This window comes from Pristiophorus japonicus, chromosome 12 (assembly GCF_044704955.1).
Source record: "Pristiophorus japonicus isolate sPriJap1 chromosome 12, sPriJap1.hap1, whole genome shotgun sequence".
Taxonomy (NCBI): Eukaryota; Metazoa; Chordata; class Chondrichthyes; family Pristiophoridae; genus Pristiophorus; species Pristiophorus japonicus.
The window spans coordinates 35859936-35874394 of NC_091988.1; the positions used below are offsets into that span (position 1 = coordinate 35859936).

The 14459-nt window shown below is 44.8% G+C and overlaps 1 protein-coding gene and 1 pseudogene across 5 annotated transcripts in view; both read left to right on the forward strand.

Moving 5' to 3' along the window:
* The window catches only part of chdh (choline dehydrogenase), a 69907-nt gene that overhangs the window by 15151 nt on the left and 40297 nt on the right, over positions 1-14459 (forward strand). For 3 of the 5 annotated variants that reach the window (XM_070894698.1, XM_070894701.1, XM_070894702.1), the window contains exons 2-3: positions 6414-7294; positions 9538-9689. In XM_070894698.1, coding sequence (XP_070750799.1) covers positions 6541-7294; positions 9538-9689 — 906 coding nt within the window. In that variant the 5' untranslated portion in view covers positions 6414-6540. Of the gene's footprint in view, positions 1-608; positions 772-905; positions 1005-6413; positions 7295-9537; positions 9690-14459 lie in introns of all 5 variants that reach the window. The other 2 variants (XM_070894700.1, XM_070894699.1) reach the window with 1 other exon arrangement.
* LOC139277881 (U2 spliceosomal RNA) lies at positions 2551-2717 on the forward strand (annotated as a pseudogene).

Genomic DNA, 14459 nt, shown 5'->3' on the forward strand with positions numbered 1-14459 from the left:
GAGTTGGCAATCAGCCATTTTTAAAGAGCTAGCTAGCTGCTTGTGTTTTGGTGCCTGAAGGAGTGCATTGGTAGGAAATTAACGGCTGAGTTCAAGAAGCAGTGCTCTGTTTGGTAAAATCAGTACTGTATGCCAGCAGAAGTGCCAGAAGGAGTGCTGTATTTGTAAAAATCACTGCTGCATGCAAAATAAGGATTGTGTGTTTGGAAAAATCACTATGCCAAAGAGCATTGGAAAAGTGCCGTGAATGTCTCAGAGCAGCTGCAGCAACGTGGCCCAAGAACAAAGAATTTCTTGCTGGAAGAAGTGGAGACACTCGTTAATGTCATTGAGAACAGATGGCAGGAGCTGGATACCAGCAGAGGTCGCACAAAAGTGGCACCCAAAGAAATGCTGGAACCAAGTTGCAGAAGATTTCTGCGCATTGGTGAACACCAAGAGATCTGGAAACCAGTGTAAAAAGAAATGGCAGGACCTTGGTCAAGTAGTTAGTGGAAGTAATATTTTAATTTATTCAATGCAATTGCAATTGTAAATGTGACCAGCTGTATTTGTGCCACCCAGCAGAAAGACACCCTCTCTAAAAAGTTGCATTTTTATCTTTGTAGAAGAAATTGTCCCACAACAAAAGGGAAAGAAATCGAACAGGAGGCGGCCCGCCAAATCTGCACCTACTGACACCCTTGGAAGAGAGGGTCGCTGCTTTGATGGGTCCTGCCTGGAGAAAAGCAATCAGTACTGCACAAGCTGGGCCCACATTCGAGGGAGAGGGTAAGTCTTGAAAATTTAACGTGGCCCTTCAAATCAACCTGCTGTCTGGCCTGCTATGTGTGATCCTACTCATGCCACCCATCCTGTCCCCTCCTGTGCTGCTAACCATTTGACTCTTCTGTTATATTTTGCAGAACCTGATGCCAATCCTGAAAATCCAGAAGAAGATTCAGACGCGGACGAGCCTGAGCATGAGAACATCTTCAAAGCCAACCCTCCAGACCAACATGGGGGTGAGGAGGAGTTGGGTCAGCTGGATGCAGCTACCACTTATATACTGAATTTGGAGAATGTGCAGTTATCGGAGTTGCCAGCCCCTTCCATGACTAGTGGTTTGAGTTCTGGTGGGACATTCCTTGGTTTCTCATAATCCGAGGTTGCGGGTCCCAGTAGTGCGATGCAGCAAGTAACACCCAGGGCCCCACCGTCCGAGGATGTGGGTCCCACTGGGATACCGTGAGGCACACCCAGGGCCCCACTGTCTGAGCCCGTGCCTTCCACTGGGATGCTGCGAGGCAGATCCAGGGTGAGGGGAAGGAGAGCTCGACCACGCTCTCCTGAGATGCAATGATGCAACAGATGTGGTTCAGATCATGGCATTGAGTGCAGAGGGCATTGACCTTATCCGATCACTCCTGGACACCATCAGTGAGGTGAGTGATGAGGTAGCGGGACTGTCGAGGGAAGTAATAGCAATGGCATGGGAAATGGGAATGATGTCCGGGAACATCAGTGAGGGAATAATGTCCATGAGGGAGGGAATGTCAGAGGTAGTGGAAAGGACGACACTGGCAATGACACAGGCCGTCAGGGAGGGCATGTTTCAGTCCATTGAGACTGGTGTGGGGATTGCAGTGGGAGTGGTAGTTGATTCTGTCAACGGGCGCATGGTCTGGGTGTGTTCCCTTATTGCAGCCCTCCCTCATGCACCCTGACGGTCCCACTGCAATCCCCACACCAGCCTCTGAAGAGACCCAAGCCGGGCCCTCCACATTAGCACCTGACCTTCCCTACCACCACCACCCATCGAGAAGTGCACATCAAACGAGATGTTAGAAGGAATAAGATTGGTACCAAGCCCAAATATAGAACGCCACTGCCTGCGGGCAGGGGTGGTGGAGATTCCAAGACCAAGCGCGGCGGGCGGTGTTGGAATAAGGGGGATGAGAGATGGGTGCAGCCTTTCTTTGCTGCTGTTGTTGTTGATACTGTTGTAACTGTTTTCAAATTGAAAGTATTTTGTAAGTTATGTAAATTTACAACTTTATAAGTGATCTTAAAGTTTTTAAGTAATCTTAAAGAGTCATATAAAATTAAAGTTTGATACAAGAATAATTTTATTACACTAAAGTTAAGTACATTGTAAACTTTTGAATAAAATATATTTTACATTAAAACTGAATCATGTTCCATTAGCACAACACAACATTACGGAACAGCTGCAAAGAATAAACATGTCCATGTGGAATAGTTGTCGCTGAGCCCTCAGGCATCAGTAAAGTGTTCACGGATGAGCTGCTGGCGCAAGGCTCGAGCAATCATTAAAGGAGCACAATGGCCCGCCCTCCTCCGCCGCCATGCTCCGGCCTCAGGCACTTACATGGCTTATCCTCGTCATCATCCTCCTCCACCACCTCCTCCTGCTCATCACCTGCATCTTCCACATCATTATCATCAGCCACTCTCACCGCAAGTGGGTCTTCTTCCACTACCAGCTGCTGCTGCCTCATGATGGCTAAGTTATGCAGCATGCAGCACACAACAGTGAACTGACCAACAATCTCTCGGCCTTTTTGGCTAAGATCAAGTGTAGTATCTGTTCTTATCAGTTTATGGGGACCTGATATTAAATTGTTTTTTGGACAGGGAGCTGGATCAGGGGCTTGCCCCGTCCACTCCATGCACCGACCTGGTATTGCAATATTTCCAGGAACGGTGCAACTTCGCCTCTCGGCCTTTTGGCCTAAGATCAAATATATTGGCGCAAAGTGATCTTTGGCGTTAGAGTTGATCTGGAAAGAAATTGGACATTTAAAAAAAAAAAAACAATCTCAGGGGAGTATTGCAAGTAGCCTCCGGAATGGTCCAGGCATCGGAAACGCTGTTTCAAGATGCCAATGGTCCTCTCTATGATGCTGCGCGTCGTAATGTGCGACATGTTGTATTGATGGTCAGCTTCCGTCCAGGTTACGCGTAGAGATGTCATGAGCCAGGTGGCCAGGCCGTACACTTTGTCTCCCAGTAGCCAGCTCTGCCCTTTTGGCTGCTGCTCAAACATGTCAGATTTAACGCTGTCACGTAGGATGAAAGCATCATGAGTGCTGCCAGGGTATCTTGCATCGACTGACATGATGCGATGCATGTTGTCACACACAAGCTGCACATTAATGGAGTGGAAGCCTTTTCTATTCCTGAACAGTTCGGCATTCTCAAAGTGCTCGCAAGGCGATGTGGGTACAATCAATGCAGCCCTGTACCTTTGGGAAGCCAGCAATCCTTGAGAACCCCACAGCACTGTCATGGATTGCTTGGGCGGTCATAGGGAACTTGATGAAGTCATTCCTCCCCGCAAGCAATGCAGCCGTGACCTGGCGAATGGAGACCTGTGTTGCATGTTGAGAGATGGCGTACATATCTCCAGTCGTAGCTTGAAACGATCCGGAGGCATAGAATGAAAGTGCAGCTGTAACCTTCACTTCAACTGGCAAAGCAGTCCACCTGCCGCTTCTCAGCTGTAGGTCTGGTCTCAGCAACTCACAGATCTCACGGACAACTTCTCTGCGGAAACGCAGCCTTCTGACACATTCTGCATCATTCAGGTGCAAGTAAGAATGCCTGACTCGAAATTGCCGACGGGCTCTGATGTTCCTGACGTGATGAGCTCTAATCAATTGGTCTCCTATGTAGCACAATAATGCAGAACACTTGCAAAAGGTATGGCACTGTCAGTATTGCCCCCATACTTAAAGTTAAACTTTCAAAGACGGGCAAAACGGCAGGAAAGCAAGCAGCACAGGTTTGCAGTTCTCTCTCTCACCTCCCAAGGTCTGTATGGATGGACCACACCCAAAGGTCTTTTGTCCTCTCCTCCCCCTCCCCACCCCCCCCACCCCCTTGAGTCTTGTGATACCTCTCTCCCTCCTCCCCTCCCACCCCCGAGTCTTGTGACCTCTTTCTCCCCCCCCCCTTGAGTCTTGTGACCTCTCTCCTTCCCCCACCCCAGTCTCTCCGTTAAATTACAGCCCCTCCCTCTCAGTGGCCCCCGATGCTTGCCAGCCCCCTCCCTCCCCCTCCACCGCCCCCAGCCTCTCCGTTGATTTGCTTGCTGCAGCCTCTCTGTTGAATCCTGATGCCGACCAGTTCAATCGCTCCCGCCCCTAGCCCAGGCCGAGTGGCCTCCCGGTGTGTTGCCCCGCTCCTAGCCCAGGCCGAGTGGCCTCCCGGTGCATTGTCCCGCCCCTAGCCCAGGCCGAGTGGCCTCCCAGTGTGTTGTCCCGCCCCTAGCCCAGGCCGAGTGGTCTCCCGGTGCGTTGTATCGCCCCTAGCCCAGGTCGTGTGGCCTCCCGCACCGGCCGGCCCGCTGGCTTTCCGGGCCGGGTTTGAAGATGAAGGTAGGACTTACTTCAATTTTTTATTTCTCATTGAATTCTTAGTACTTTTTGTTTGTAAGGCTTAGTGGTTTAGGTGCAGGTCCTCTCCGCTTCCCTTTCCGATCCTATCCCAGGCTGAATGGCCTCCGATGTACCTACCTGCGCCGATTTCTTTAACTCTCCGCAAGGGTTTTCTCGCGAGGCCACATACGCTGGCCGAAGTATAAATGGAGTAACTATTAGCTGGCCAAAGTTGCCTAAATGGGCAGAACTGGTGTAGGTGGCTGGTAACGCCTGCTTTTGAGGAAAAAAAACTAACCTGAAAAAATCGTAATTAACTCAATTACGCTGGTGCAAATTGATTGGGGAAAATGGGGATTTTTAAGTTACGCCAGAAAAACCAAGTTGCTCCAAAAAAAACAGAGCAACTCCTGGCCAAAATTGAGCCCTAGATAAGTATAATGAGGGATAAAAGAATAGAAGGATATGCTGATCGGGTTAGATGGAGGAGGAAGTGAGGAGGCTCGTGTGGAGGATAAACACTGGCAAAGACCACTTGGGCCGAATGGCCTGTGTCTGCTGTAAATTCTATATATAAAAAATGAATTGTTGCTGTAATGAGCACTTGCACAATGCCAATGAGTGGCGCAAAAGTTAAAAGCAGAATATTGCTGTAAAGATACAAGTCTGTGACCTTCATACTTCTAAATAGCTGTACCTCACGGGGCATAGTCTGATTTGTATTGCGTTGTTTTGCCAACATTGTGTTTGAAACATTGGTGAAACTAAATGATAGCACATTTAAAGAGCAAGAGAGCCTTTTAAAAATGTTTTTTAAATAGAAGCGTTTCTACAATTGCATGTATTACAATATCTGAATTGGTCTTTTAAAAACAGATCTTCACATTTTGTACAACGTATTCTAATCAAAGATAGTCATTGCTGTAGTTCCACATTAACTATAGTATCTATGAAAACTTTAGCAAGGATATACATTTTCTGTTTGTTCATGTACAGTTTGGAACATGTAAAAAAAAAAAATCCTCTCCAGAAGACTTACTGAGATAATGTCCCATCCTGTATAGTATCTTTGCCTCTGCTGTTTCCTTCATTGCTTTTTAGCACTTGCACTTGGCATATGAAGATTTGATTTTGTTTTAGAAATGGAAGTGAATTTTCTATGAAACATCTTCAGGTTTTGAAACATTTGAGGAGGAAAGGAAAGTTTCCATGGAGTTCGATGTGAGGGGCAGAGTTTTAAACGATCGATACTGCCCATTATATTTGTCTTGGGGTTGGTGACCCTGAGAAGCAAGTGATAGTTTGTGGATGTGACTGAATAAAGAGGGAGTTCGAAAGGAAACAAACTTAAGGGGCAAACAAAGTCATGTATAAAAACTACTCAAATTTCTATTATAATTCAAAGCAAATTGTACAGTTTGAAAATTAATGATTCACTGAAGTTCTGACCGGTGAATATTGTGGAAAGCTAGTTATTTACTTCAATGATTATTATAATTCATCTGATAGGTGTAGGAAGATAAAGCTTGTGTGCAGAGGTTCATATGTTGGGTGCTGTGAAATGAAATTTCTAACTGTTTGGGGTAATGACTACCTAGCATGTATCATTAACGCGGTGACCTTTGCTTACTGGTATAAATCACACAAATGGGCACTGCGACCCGGAATTAACTGGGTGTGTCATGAAAGTAACTGCTGCATAGTTCAGGCAGTGGTCTGGCTTCCAATTTGTTCAACTCTGAAGTTTGTTTTTCTTTTGTATTGGATATTTTGACTGCAGCTGCTGTTCTTGCTTCCATAAAATCTTTCTTTAGTTTGAACTGTTTCCAGATTCAGTTGTTTTAAATACTTCACATTTTCACTGCTGATTCTTAAAATTAATTTGCATTTGTTTAATGATTAATTCATATTGTATATTGTATCGGCTTGTTTTAATATCTTGATCTCTGATTTTAGTTGCTTTGTGTTTTATATTTGATGTTTTGTATGTGCAGTGAATCTCAAGGAATATCTGTCTTTATTTCTCCATAGGTCCTCAGGAGCAACGGCACTGAACGGTCCAATTACAGTACTTATTGCTGTACTTTGTACCAGGAACCAAAAATATATTTTTCTCCAAGACGAACACATCAAGCCAACATAAAGCAGGACAGAAAAGATGTTCTACACCTCCAGGGCAGTTTTAATGCATACTGTGCTCACAGCCAGAAGCATGCATAGATTGATTGGGTTCACAAAAGTGAGCATGTCAAGCAATTTGTTTGCTAGGTCCCGACAGCAGCAGAACTTAAGCACATCGGTTAAAAGCTGTGCTGCAAAGACTCCGGAATATAACTATATAATAGTGGGAGCAGGTTCGGCAGGATGCGTCTTGGCAAACCGTCTTTCTGAAAATCCCAGTGATTCAGTGCTGGTTTTAGAAGCAGGGCCTAAGGATACATTAATGAATAGCAAACGACTAATGTGGAAAATTCATATGCCAGCTGCCTTGATATACAATCTCTGTGATGATAAATACAACTGGTATTATCATACTACAGTTCAAAAACACATGAATAACCGTGTGATGTACTGGCCTAGAGGTCGTGTTTGGGGTGGATCCTCCTCTTTGAATGCAATGGTATATATCCGTGGGCATGCGGAGGACTATAATCATTGGGAGAAACAAGGTGCTACTGGTTGGGATTATGAACACTGTCTTCCTTATTTTAAGAAAGCACAGTGTCACGAACTGGGAGCTGACCTCTATAGAGGGGGAAATGGACCATTGCATGTATCACGTGCAAAAACAAAACATCTTCTTCATCTTGCTTTTCTTGAGGCTGGGCAACAAGCTGGCTACCCATTTACTGATGACATGAATGGATTCCAGCAAGAGGGAGTTGGTTGGATGGATATGACAATTTACAAAGGTATTGGCAGTTGATGATTTTTTTCGGTTTGAGAATTTGAAGAAATTATTTTTTTTATTTGAAATTTTTGCCTGTAATTAAATTGTGGGAATGTGTAGCTAAAACATGTGATTCAGTTGGTTGAAACAAAAACATTTTAGCCAATTACTACATACCTGTATTTATGATCCTTTAACACTTCTCAAGCAACTAACATATGTCACTTAACCAGTGTAAATGCCAAGGCGTTTGTTAGTGCAGCTCTGAGCAGTACTTCTGCAATCCAACTTCTAAAAGCCCATTTTACAGACAAGCTCTGAATGCTGCTATAATGGAAACACAGTGGGGGAACATTGTCCCAAAGTAAGTTGTTTTCTATAGTGGTCCTCATGCAAAAAAAAGTTTCAAAGGACCTTACATTAAGGTGGCATTGGTAGTGCATTGCAGATGGTTGACTTTCCCTGCAGGTCTTGTTTACCAGGTGGTACATCTGTCATGGCCCTCCTGCTGACCTGAATTAGCTCATGCATTGGTTCTCTGCTGTGCAGCTGACGCTTTTGCTGTAGATCCATTGCCAGGAATAGTACTGCTGCGGGTTGTGTGCCTTCTCTGTGCTTTGTGCTCCTGGACTGTCCTTTCCTCCTCCTCCTCCTCCTCCTCCTCCTTTGTGATATAATTATCAGTGGTTGCTGTATCCATGCTCTTGTTCACAAAAACTCTTTTAATATTCCTTCTTTCAATGCTGTGGTGATACTCCGCTTCCTTAAAGTTAGTAAAATCTTCTGCTTCCTTAAACTTATTGACCAGGTATATCCTGAAATAGATTATAGTCACTTTTTGATTCGACTGTGCAGTAGTGGAAAGCCACGTAATAAATTATCCTTTTTTTGGAGGGATAGGAATTTTCATTGCAGCGTTAAATACAGATGAATAGCCTGCTAGAGCTTTTTCCCAATATATCATAATTCTACAATAATGCTACTTTTTCCCTAAGATTTTTGAAGAAAAAAGTGAAGAATTTGTATTTCTGTGACACTTCTCACGACCTCAAGATATCCGAAAGCATTTCATAGCCAATTAATTGCTTTTGAAGTATAGTTACTGTAAAGCTAACACAGCAGCTTATTTGCACACAGCAAGTTCCCATGGACAGCCGTGAGGTGAACGACCAATGAATCAGTTTTAGTGGGGTGGATTGAAGGACAGCTTTGGCCAGAACAATTGAGAGAATTCCCTGCTCTTCTTTGACAAAACGTCATACGATCTTTTGCGTGCATCTGAAAGGCAGGTGGGGGCTTCCGTTCAATGTTTCCTACATCACCATAACTTTTTTTTCTACCTCTATTTGTATGGACATTTACAGAATATTACTGGAAATTCAGTGATTGAAGAAATACTTGTGGTATTGAATCATACAAACCAAAAAGGTCACGGTGATCTGCAATGAGTTCCCACTGCTGTATAAAGTTCCTGCTTTAATCTCTACTTTGTGACCCATGTTGGAATGTTCCCATGTGCGGATGTCAGGTTAGGACAGGATTTGTACTTGGCTGTAATGCTCTCCACAGTCAAATAACTTGCCATTGTTCCCAGCTTGAATTCACACATAAAGTAGCCACTTGAGAAAAGTGTGGGAGGAAAATTGGAGGAAGTGTTTGTCTAAAACATTTTTTCAAGATAGTAAAAGAACCTTGGGACAAAAGTGTGGTTGATTTCTTACAAAATGTAAAATTGAGAGCGAGAGATCCAGTACAATATTTTATACAGGAGCAATTTCCCAGAAAGTGGAAATATATTTACTGGTTCTGCTCACATCTATCTTATCCATCATATCCATCCATCCCACTGTCAATTCTTCCCTCCTTTCCTGAAGCGATGCATGCAATAGATTGTCCTCGGAGCGTCAAGGGCTACATATGAAGTTTAAATCCACATTCACATTAAGTGTGCCACACTTAATGTGAGCACAATGTCAGTGTAAGTAGAAATATATAAAATTGTACACCGTATGTGATTCTAAAATAATTATCTATGGTGTAAGTTTTATACAAAATCTATTTTGAAGACCCTAATCAATGCCTACTATAGGGACATATTTCATTTAAGGGGTTCTCAATTAGTGGCAGGTGGCCTCTACTTTGTAATCAAAGTTTGCAATGCAAGTTATTCCATTTCTTTTTTTTTGTTTTGTCATTATGCTGTATAGGTTTTTGTCATTTGTAAATAGTTTTATTATTTTCAATCAAAATGTTCCTCTATTTCAGGACAAAGGTGGAGTGCAGCTAGTGCGTATTTGCGCCCTGGATTGTTACGTAGCAACTTAACAGCAGAACAGAAAACATTTGTAACTAGAATTTTGTTTGATGGCACCAAAGCCATTGGAGTTGAATATGTTCAAGGTGGACAAACAAAAAAGGTACTGCAGCATTTATTTGGTGTCACTGAATTTTCTTCTGATTGTTTTGCATGTGTAAAAATACCGACACTTGAAGGAATGTACAAAATTATGTGCTTTATGTCAAGGTTTCAAGAATAGCCAGACAAAAATTGCGCCTCAATAATGTGATTACATTTATCCATTGAATTATCTTTTGTGCCTTTCAATACCACCTTCAGAGTTTTAATTGAGAGCCTCTCCCAAAAGCTGAGGCATGAAGTTGGTATTGTTGTCCACCGCTGTGAGCTGAATTTAGATTGTACAGTCTGAGCATGTGCAGCATACCTACTTTCCCAGGATGTATCGGTAGCCTTCAGGCAGCGATAATGAGGAATATTTTTCTTCACCTTCCAGCAGTTTTTACTCAGTTGTTTTTTTACAATTATTTGAAGAAAAGATGGAGGACAAATTTAAAAGACGTTACTTATTTAAAAAATAATAATATAGGGACTGTGTGTGTGTATATATCAGATCAAAAAAAAAACCCTTCTGATTACACAATTGTAGCTTTGTTCTGTTTTCTCCAACTTTAGAAAGAGAGACAGTGGTCAAGGAGAAAGTAGGGTAGCCAACCCTATAGGAATGCCCTGGAGTCTCCAGGAATTAAAGATTGATCTGGACATTGCAGCGAGGAGAAAACTCATAGGGGCATTATGAAAACTTCTCTATTAGTTATAAAAATATTCAAGATGGGGGAAAAGTGCTGTTTGACTGGCAGTCATGGATCATCCATTCGGGTAATGGAGTCTGTTTGCTTCCCAATTGACGGGGGAAGATGGACGTGTCGGGCATCTAGTAGCGGGAATGGATTAGTTGGACATATGAGGTCATATGATGAAACCTTTAGGAATACATTCAACCAGAGTTGTTATCCCTAGGAGAGAGAGAGAGAGAGCGAGAAAGAGTGGGGTCAAGAAGAGAGTGAGATAAGGGTGAATGGAAGTATGAATGTGTCTTTTTTCATGTAATGTTACTCTGAATTTTTTTTAAATGCATCAGTTGAATTTTTTAGTCAGCTAATTACTTATATTTTGTTGACACAAATTGCTCTTTCCTGTGAGAGACAGGTTCTATTACTAACACCTATGAGACAGAGGCAGAGAGAGCCAGAGACTGATGGAGAGACCAAACAGAGAGAAAGGTAGACGGGCAGTACATTTCCTCATTCTAATTTGACTTTTTTTATTAAAAAAAAATGATCTGAATTTTGATGAAACAGATCCTCAACATCCAATAGGAAACGAGGCTAGGAATGGAGAGAGGAGGGATACTAGCTTGAAGGTTGGGGCCTTTAACCCGATGGAGTGAATGGAGGCTGAGGTTAGTGACAGTGGAGCAAGAGATAGGGAAGGATAAAGTAGTTGACTGGGGGAGATAAAGGTAGTGATGGACATGAGGCTGTGATCCCAAGGGGGATTTGATGTGATAGGGAACACAAAGGAGGTGGGAGGGGGTGGGGTGGGGGTGGGGGGAGAAAGTATGAATGATAGAGAAGGGAGTGAATGAGGGCCACATTTTTCCCACGACTCCCATCTCAAATGCAGCCTTTCGCAATTGATGGCTCCTTTCTCTGCCACACTGAGTCATGTCACCCACCACCTTCTACCCGAGAAGCAAGAAAAGAAAGAGAGAGAAGTAAAAAGAGCTAAGATGAACAGAAGAGAAAGAGAGACCGAGCCTGAGAAGTAGAGAGAAATAGCAACACAAAGGCAGGAGAGGGACCATATTCTCCACTTACTGTATGCAAAACCACAGAAGATCGACTAGTTATATATTAAAAATCTTACATCTGTGTGCATTTCCTATCTACGTATTTTAAATTCCTATTTCCACATTTATAATGGAGGCTGATTATGCAGACTTTTCACGTAATTATCATTGATAGGAGGGTGTTATTACAGCATGACAAGTTTATATTATAAATATAGACATAGGGATTTATAATACAAATATAAAAAATGAGAGAATGTGTGACTTTAAAATGGGTGCTGAATCACATTTGTGTCCCCTGATCTGGTGTATGGCAGAGGATCCCAATTTGCATATTTAATCAGTATTCTTTCCAAAACGAGCAGGCATGGTGTGTGCCTAATTAAAGGCTCACCTAAAATTGCATGGGGCTGCCAAAACTTCCATCACCGACCCCCCAAGTTTTTCTGCTGGCTGCCTATTTTTCATGCGCAAAATGGGTGGGCAACATTTGAAAATCGCTCCGCCCCCCCCCCACCGCGCCCCCCGTGAGTAATCCATCAGTCCCCCAGCAATACTGAGCACTTTCCTTAACTCCCATTCAACCCATTGTGACATTCCCGCTGCTGTTGATCTGTTTAACAGCTTTCACTTCTGGATTCAATGCTCTCATTCCCACCATATCAGTCATTGGCCCCGATATTTACTGGGGCTGTTGGATTTTGCAGTGGCTGGGAAATGCGGGTAACGTGGAGGTTCTGCCGATTTTAACATCAGGGCTTCATTTTAACTTTTATTCTCCTTTTTCCAGCCGGCACCCAAATTGAGAGGCTGGCTGGCTGCCGGGTGGGAAGGCCGCAGCCAGGGAGCAGAGAGGAGGGAGGGAGAAATCGTGTCAGGAGCTTTGGATTGTGGGCTGCAGAGGAGATGGTGGGTCGGCCTGGAGATCAGGGCACACATCAAATTGCCGGGGAGGGGAGATCATGTATCAGCCTGGATATCGAGAGTCTTTAGGCCGAGGTAGGGGGGCGGGGGTGAGATTACGGGTCGGTCTGGAGATCGGGGGCTGCGGGGGGGGGCGGGGCGGGGGTGAGATTACGGGTCGGTCTGGAGATCGGGGGCTGGGGGGGGCGGGGCGGGGGTGAGATTACGGGTCGGTCTGGAGATCGGGGGCTAGGGGGGGGCGGGGCGGGGGTGAGATTACGGGTCGGTCTGGAGATCGGGGGCTGGGGGGGGGGCGGGGCGGGGGTGGGATTACGGGTCGGTCTGGAGATCAGGGACTGGGGGGGGGCGGGGCGGGGGTGAGATTACGGGTCGGTCTGGAGATCGAGGGCTGGGGGGGGCGGGGTGGGGGTGAGATTACGGGTCGGTCTGGAGATCGGGGGCTGGGGGGGGGTGCGGGGCGGGGGTGAGATTACGGGTCGGTCTGGAGATCAGGGACTGGGGGGGGGCGGGGCGGGGGTGAGATTACGGGTCGGTCTGGAGATCGGGGGCTGGGGGGGGGGGGGTGCGGGGCGGGGGTGAGATTACGGGTCGGTCTGGAGATCGGGGGCTGGGGGGGCGGGGTGGGGGTGAGATTACGGGTCGGTCTGGAGATCGGGGGCTGGGGGGGCGGGGTGGGGGTGAGATTACGGGTCGGTCTGGAGATCGGGGGGGGGGGGCTGGATGGTGAGGGGGCAGTCAGATCACACGAGAGGGGTTCAGCGTTTTATTGGGTGGGAGGAGGTTGACTGTGCCAGATTATCTTTGGGGGGGGCGGGGGGGGGGTCGGTGAAGTACACCTGCTTTTCCTCACTCTCGAGCAGTGCTGCAAAAGCTTGAGTGACTCTCAAATATGTCTCTGGACTGGCCTAAATAATCAGGTACCATTAATATTGATGGAGCCACTGTGGGGCACAAACTGACTCCCCCACTCCCACCCCTCAACCCCATATATAGAATCTTATAGCACAGAAGGGGGCAATTTGGCCCTTCGTACCTGTGCTGGCTCTTTGATAGAGCTATCCAATTAGTCCTATTCTCCCACAGCCTTGTAATTATTTTCTTTGCAAGGAATTCTCCAATTCCCTTTTGAAAGTTACTATTGAATCTGCTTCCACCACCCTTTCGGACAATGCATTCCAGATCATAAGAACGCACTGTGTGGAGGGAAAAAAATCTAATCTCCCTCTGGTTCTTTTACCAATGATCTTAAATCTGTGTCCTCTGGTTACTAACCCACCTGCCAATGGGAACATTCCTTATTTGCTCTATCAAAACCCCTCATAATTTTGAACACCTCCATTAAATCTCCTCTTAACCTGCTCTGCTAAGAACAATCCCAGCTTCTTTAGTTTCTCCACATAACTGAAGTTACTTCATACAGAATCTGCTCCTGCGTCTCACTTCATTTTACTTTTTAAAACTTGCTAAGATGTCAAATATACAAAGATAAAATTAAAATTGTTTCAAGCATTTGTTCATTACCCATCAGTCATTGCATGTGTGTATGCTTATGTAATTCTGGAAATGGATGTCAAAACATCACAGACCTTGATACTGTACCAGTAAATTTGCATAATATCGCTATTACTGTGCCTTATTTGTTCCTGAACTGGAATATAGGGATAAAACAATGAGTCGTTGTTTTGAGCTGATCATATAATCTTTTGCTTTCCAAATTAAATGTGGATTATGGATATGCTCACAGCAATGTCGCCTTTGTTCAGATTTATGGAACGGCATTGATGTATTGCTTTTTGTTGGCATTGCACCCAGAAAAGTGCTTCCTTGGTTTATGGAGCCTCTAGTGACAGATTTTCAACTTTCCCACTTGTCTGTTGATGATGGCATGAGGTACAACGATGTTGGCGTGAGTTACAACTAAAGAACCAGAAACTTTTCTGCACAATTACCCACATTAGCCCCTCCAACTGCAGCCTTTATATAAAAATAGCCTAATCACTTTCAGACTCCAGTACTACAACATTCCTATTGCCTCCCGTCTTCCTTTCTCTACAAAATTCAACTTATCCAAACCTTTGCAGATCCTGTCTTTTTCTGCTTGTCCATTCCGAGCAC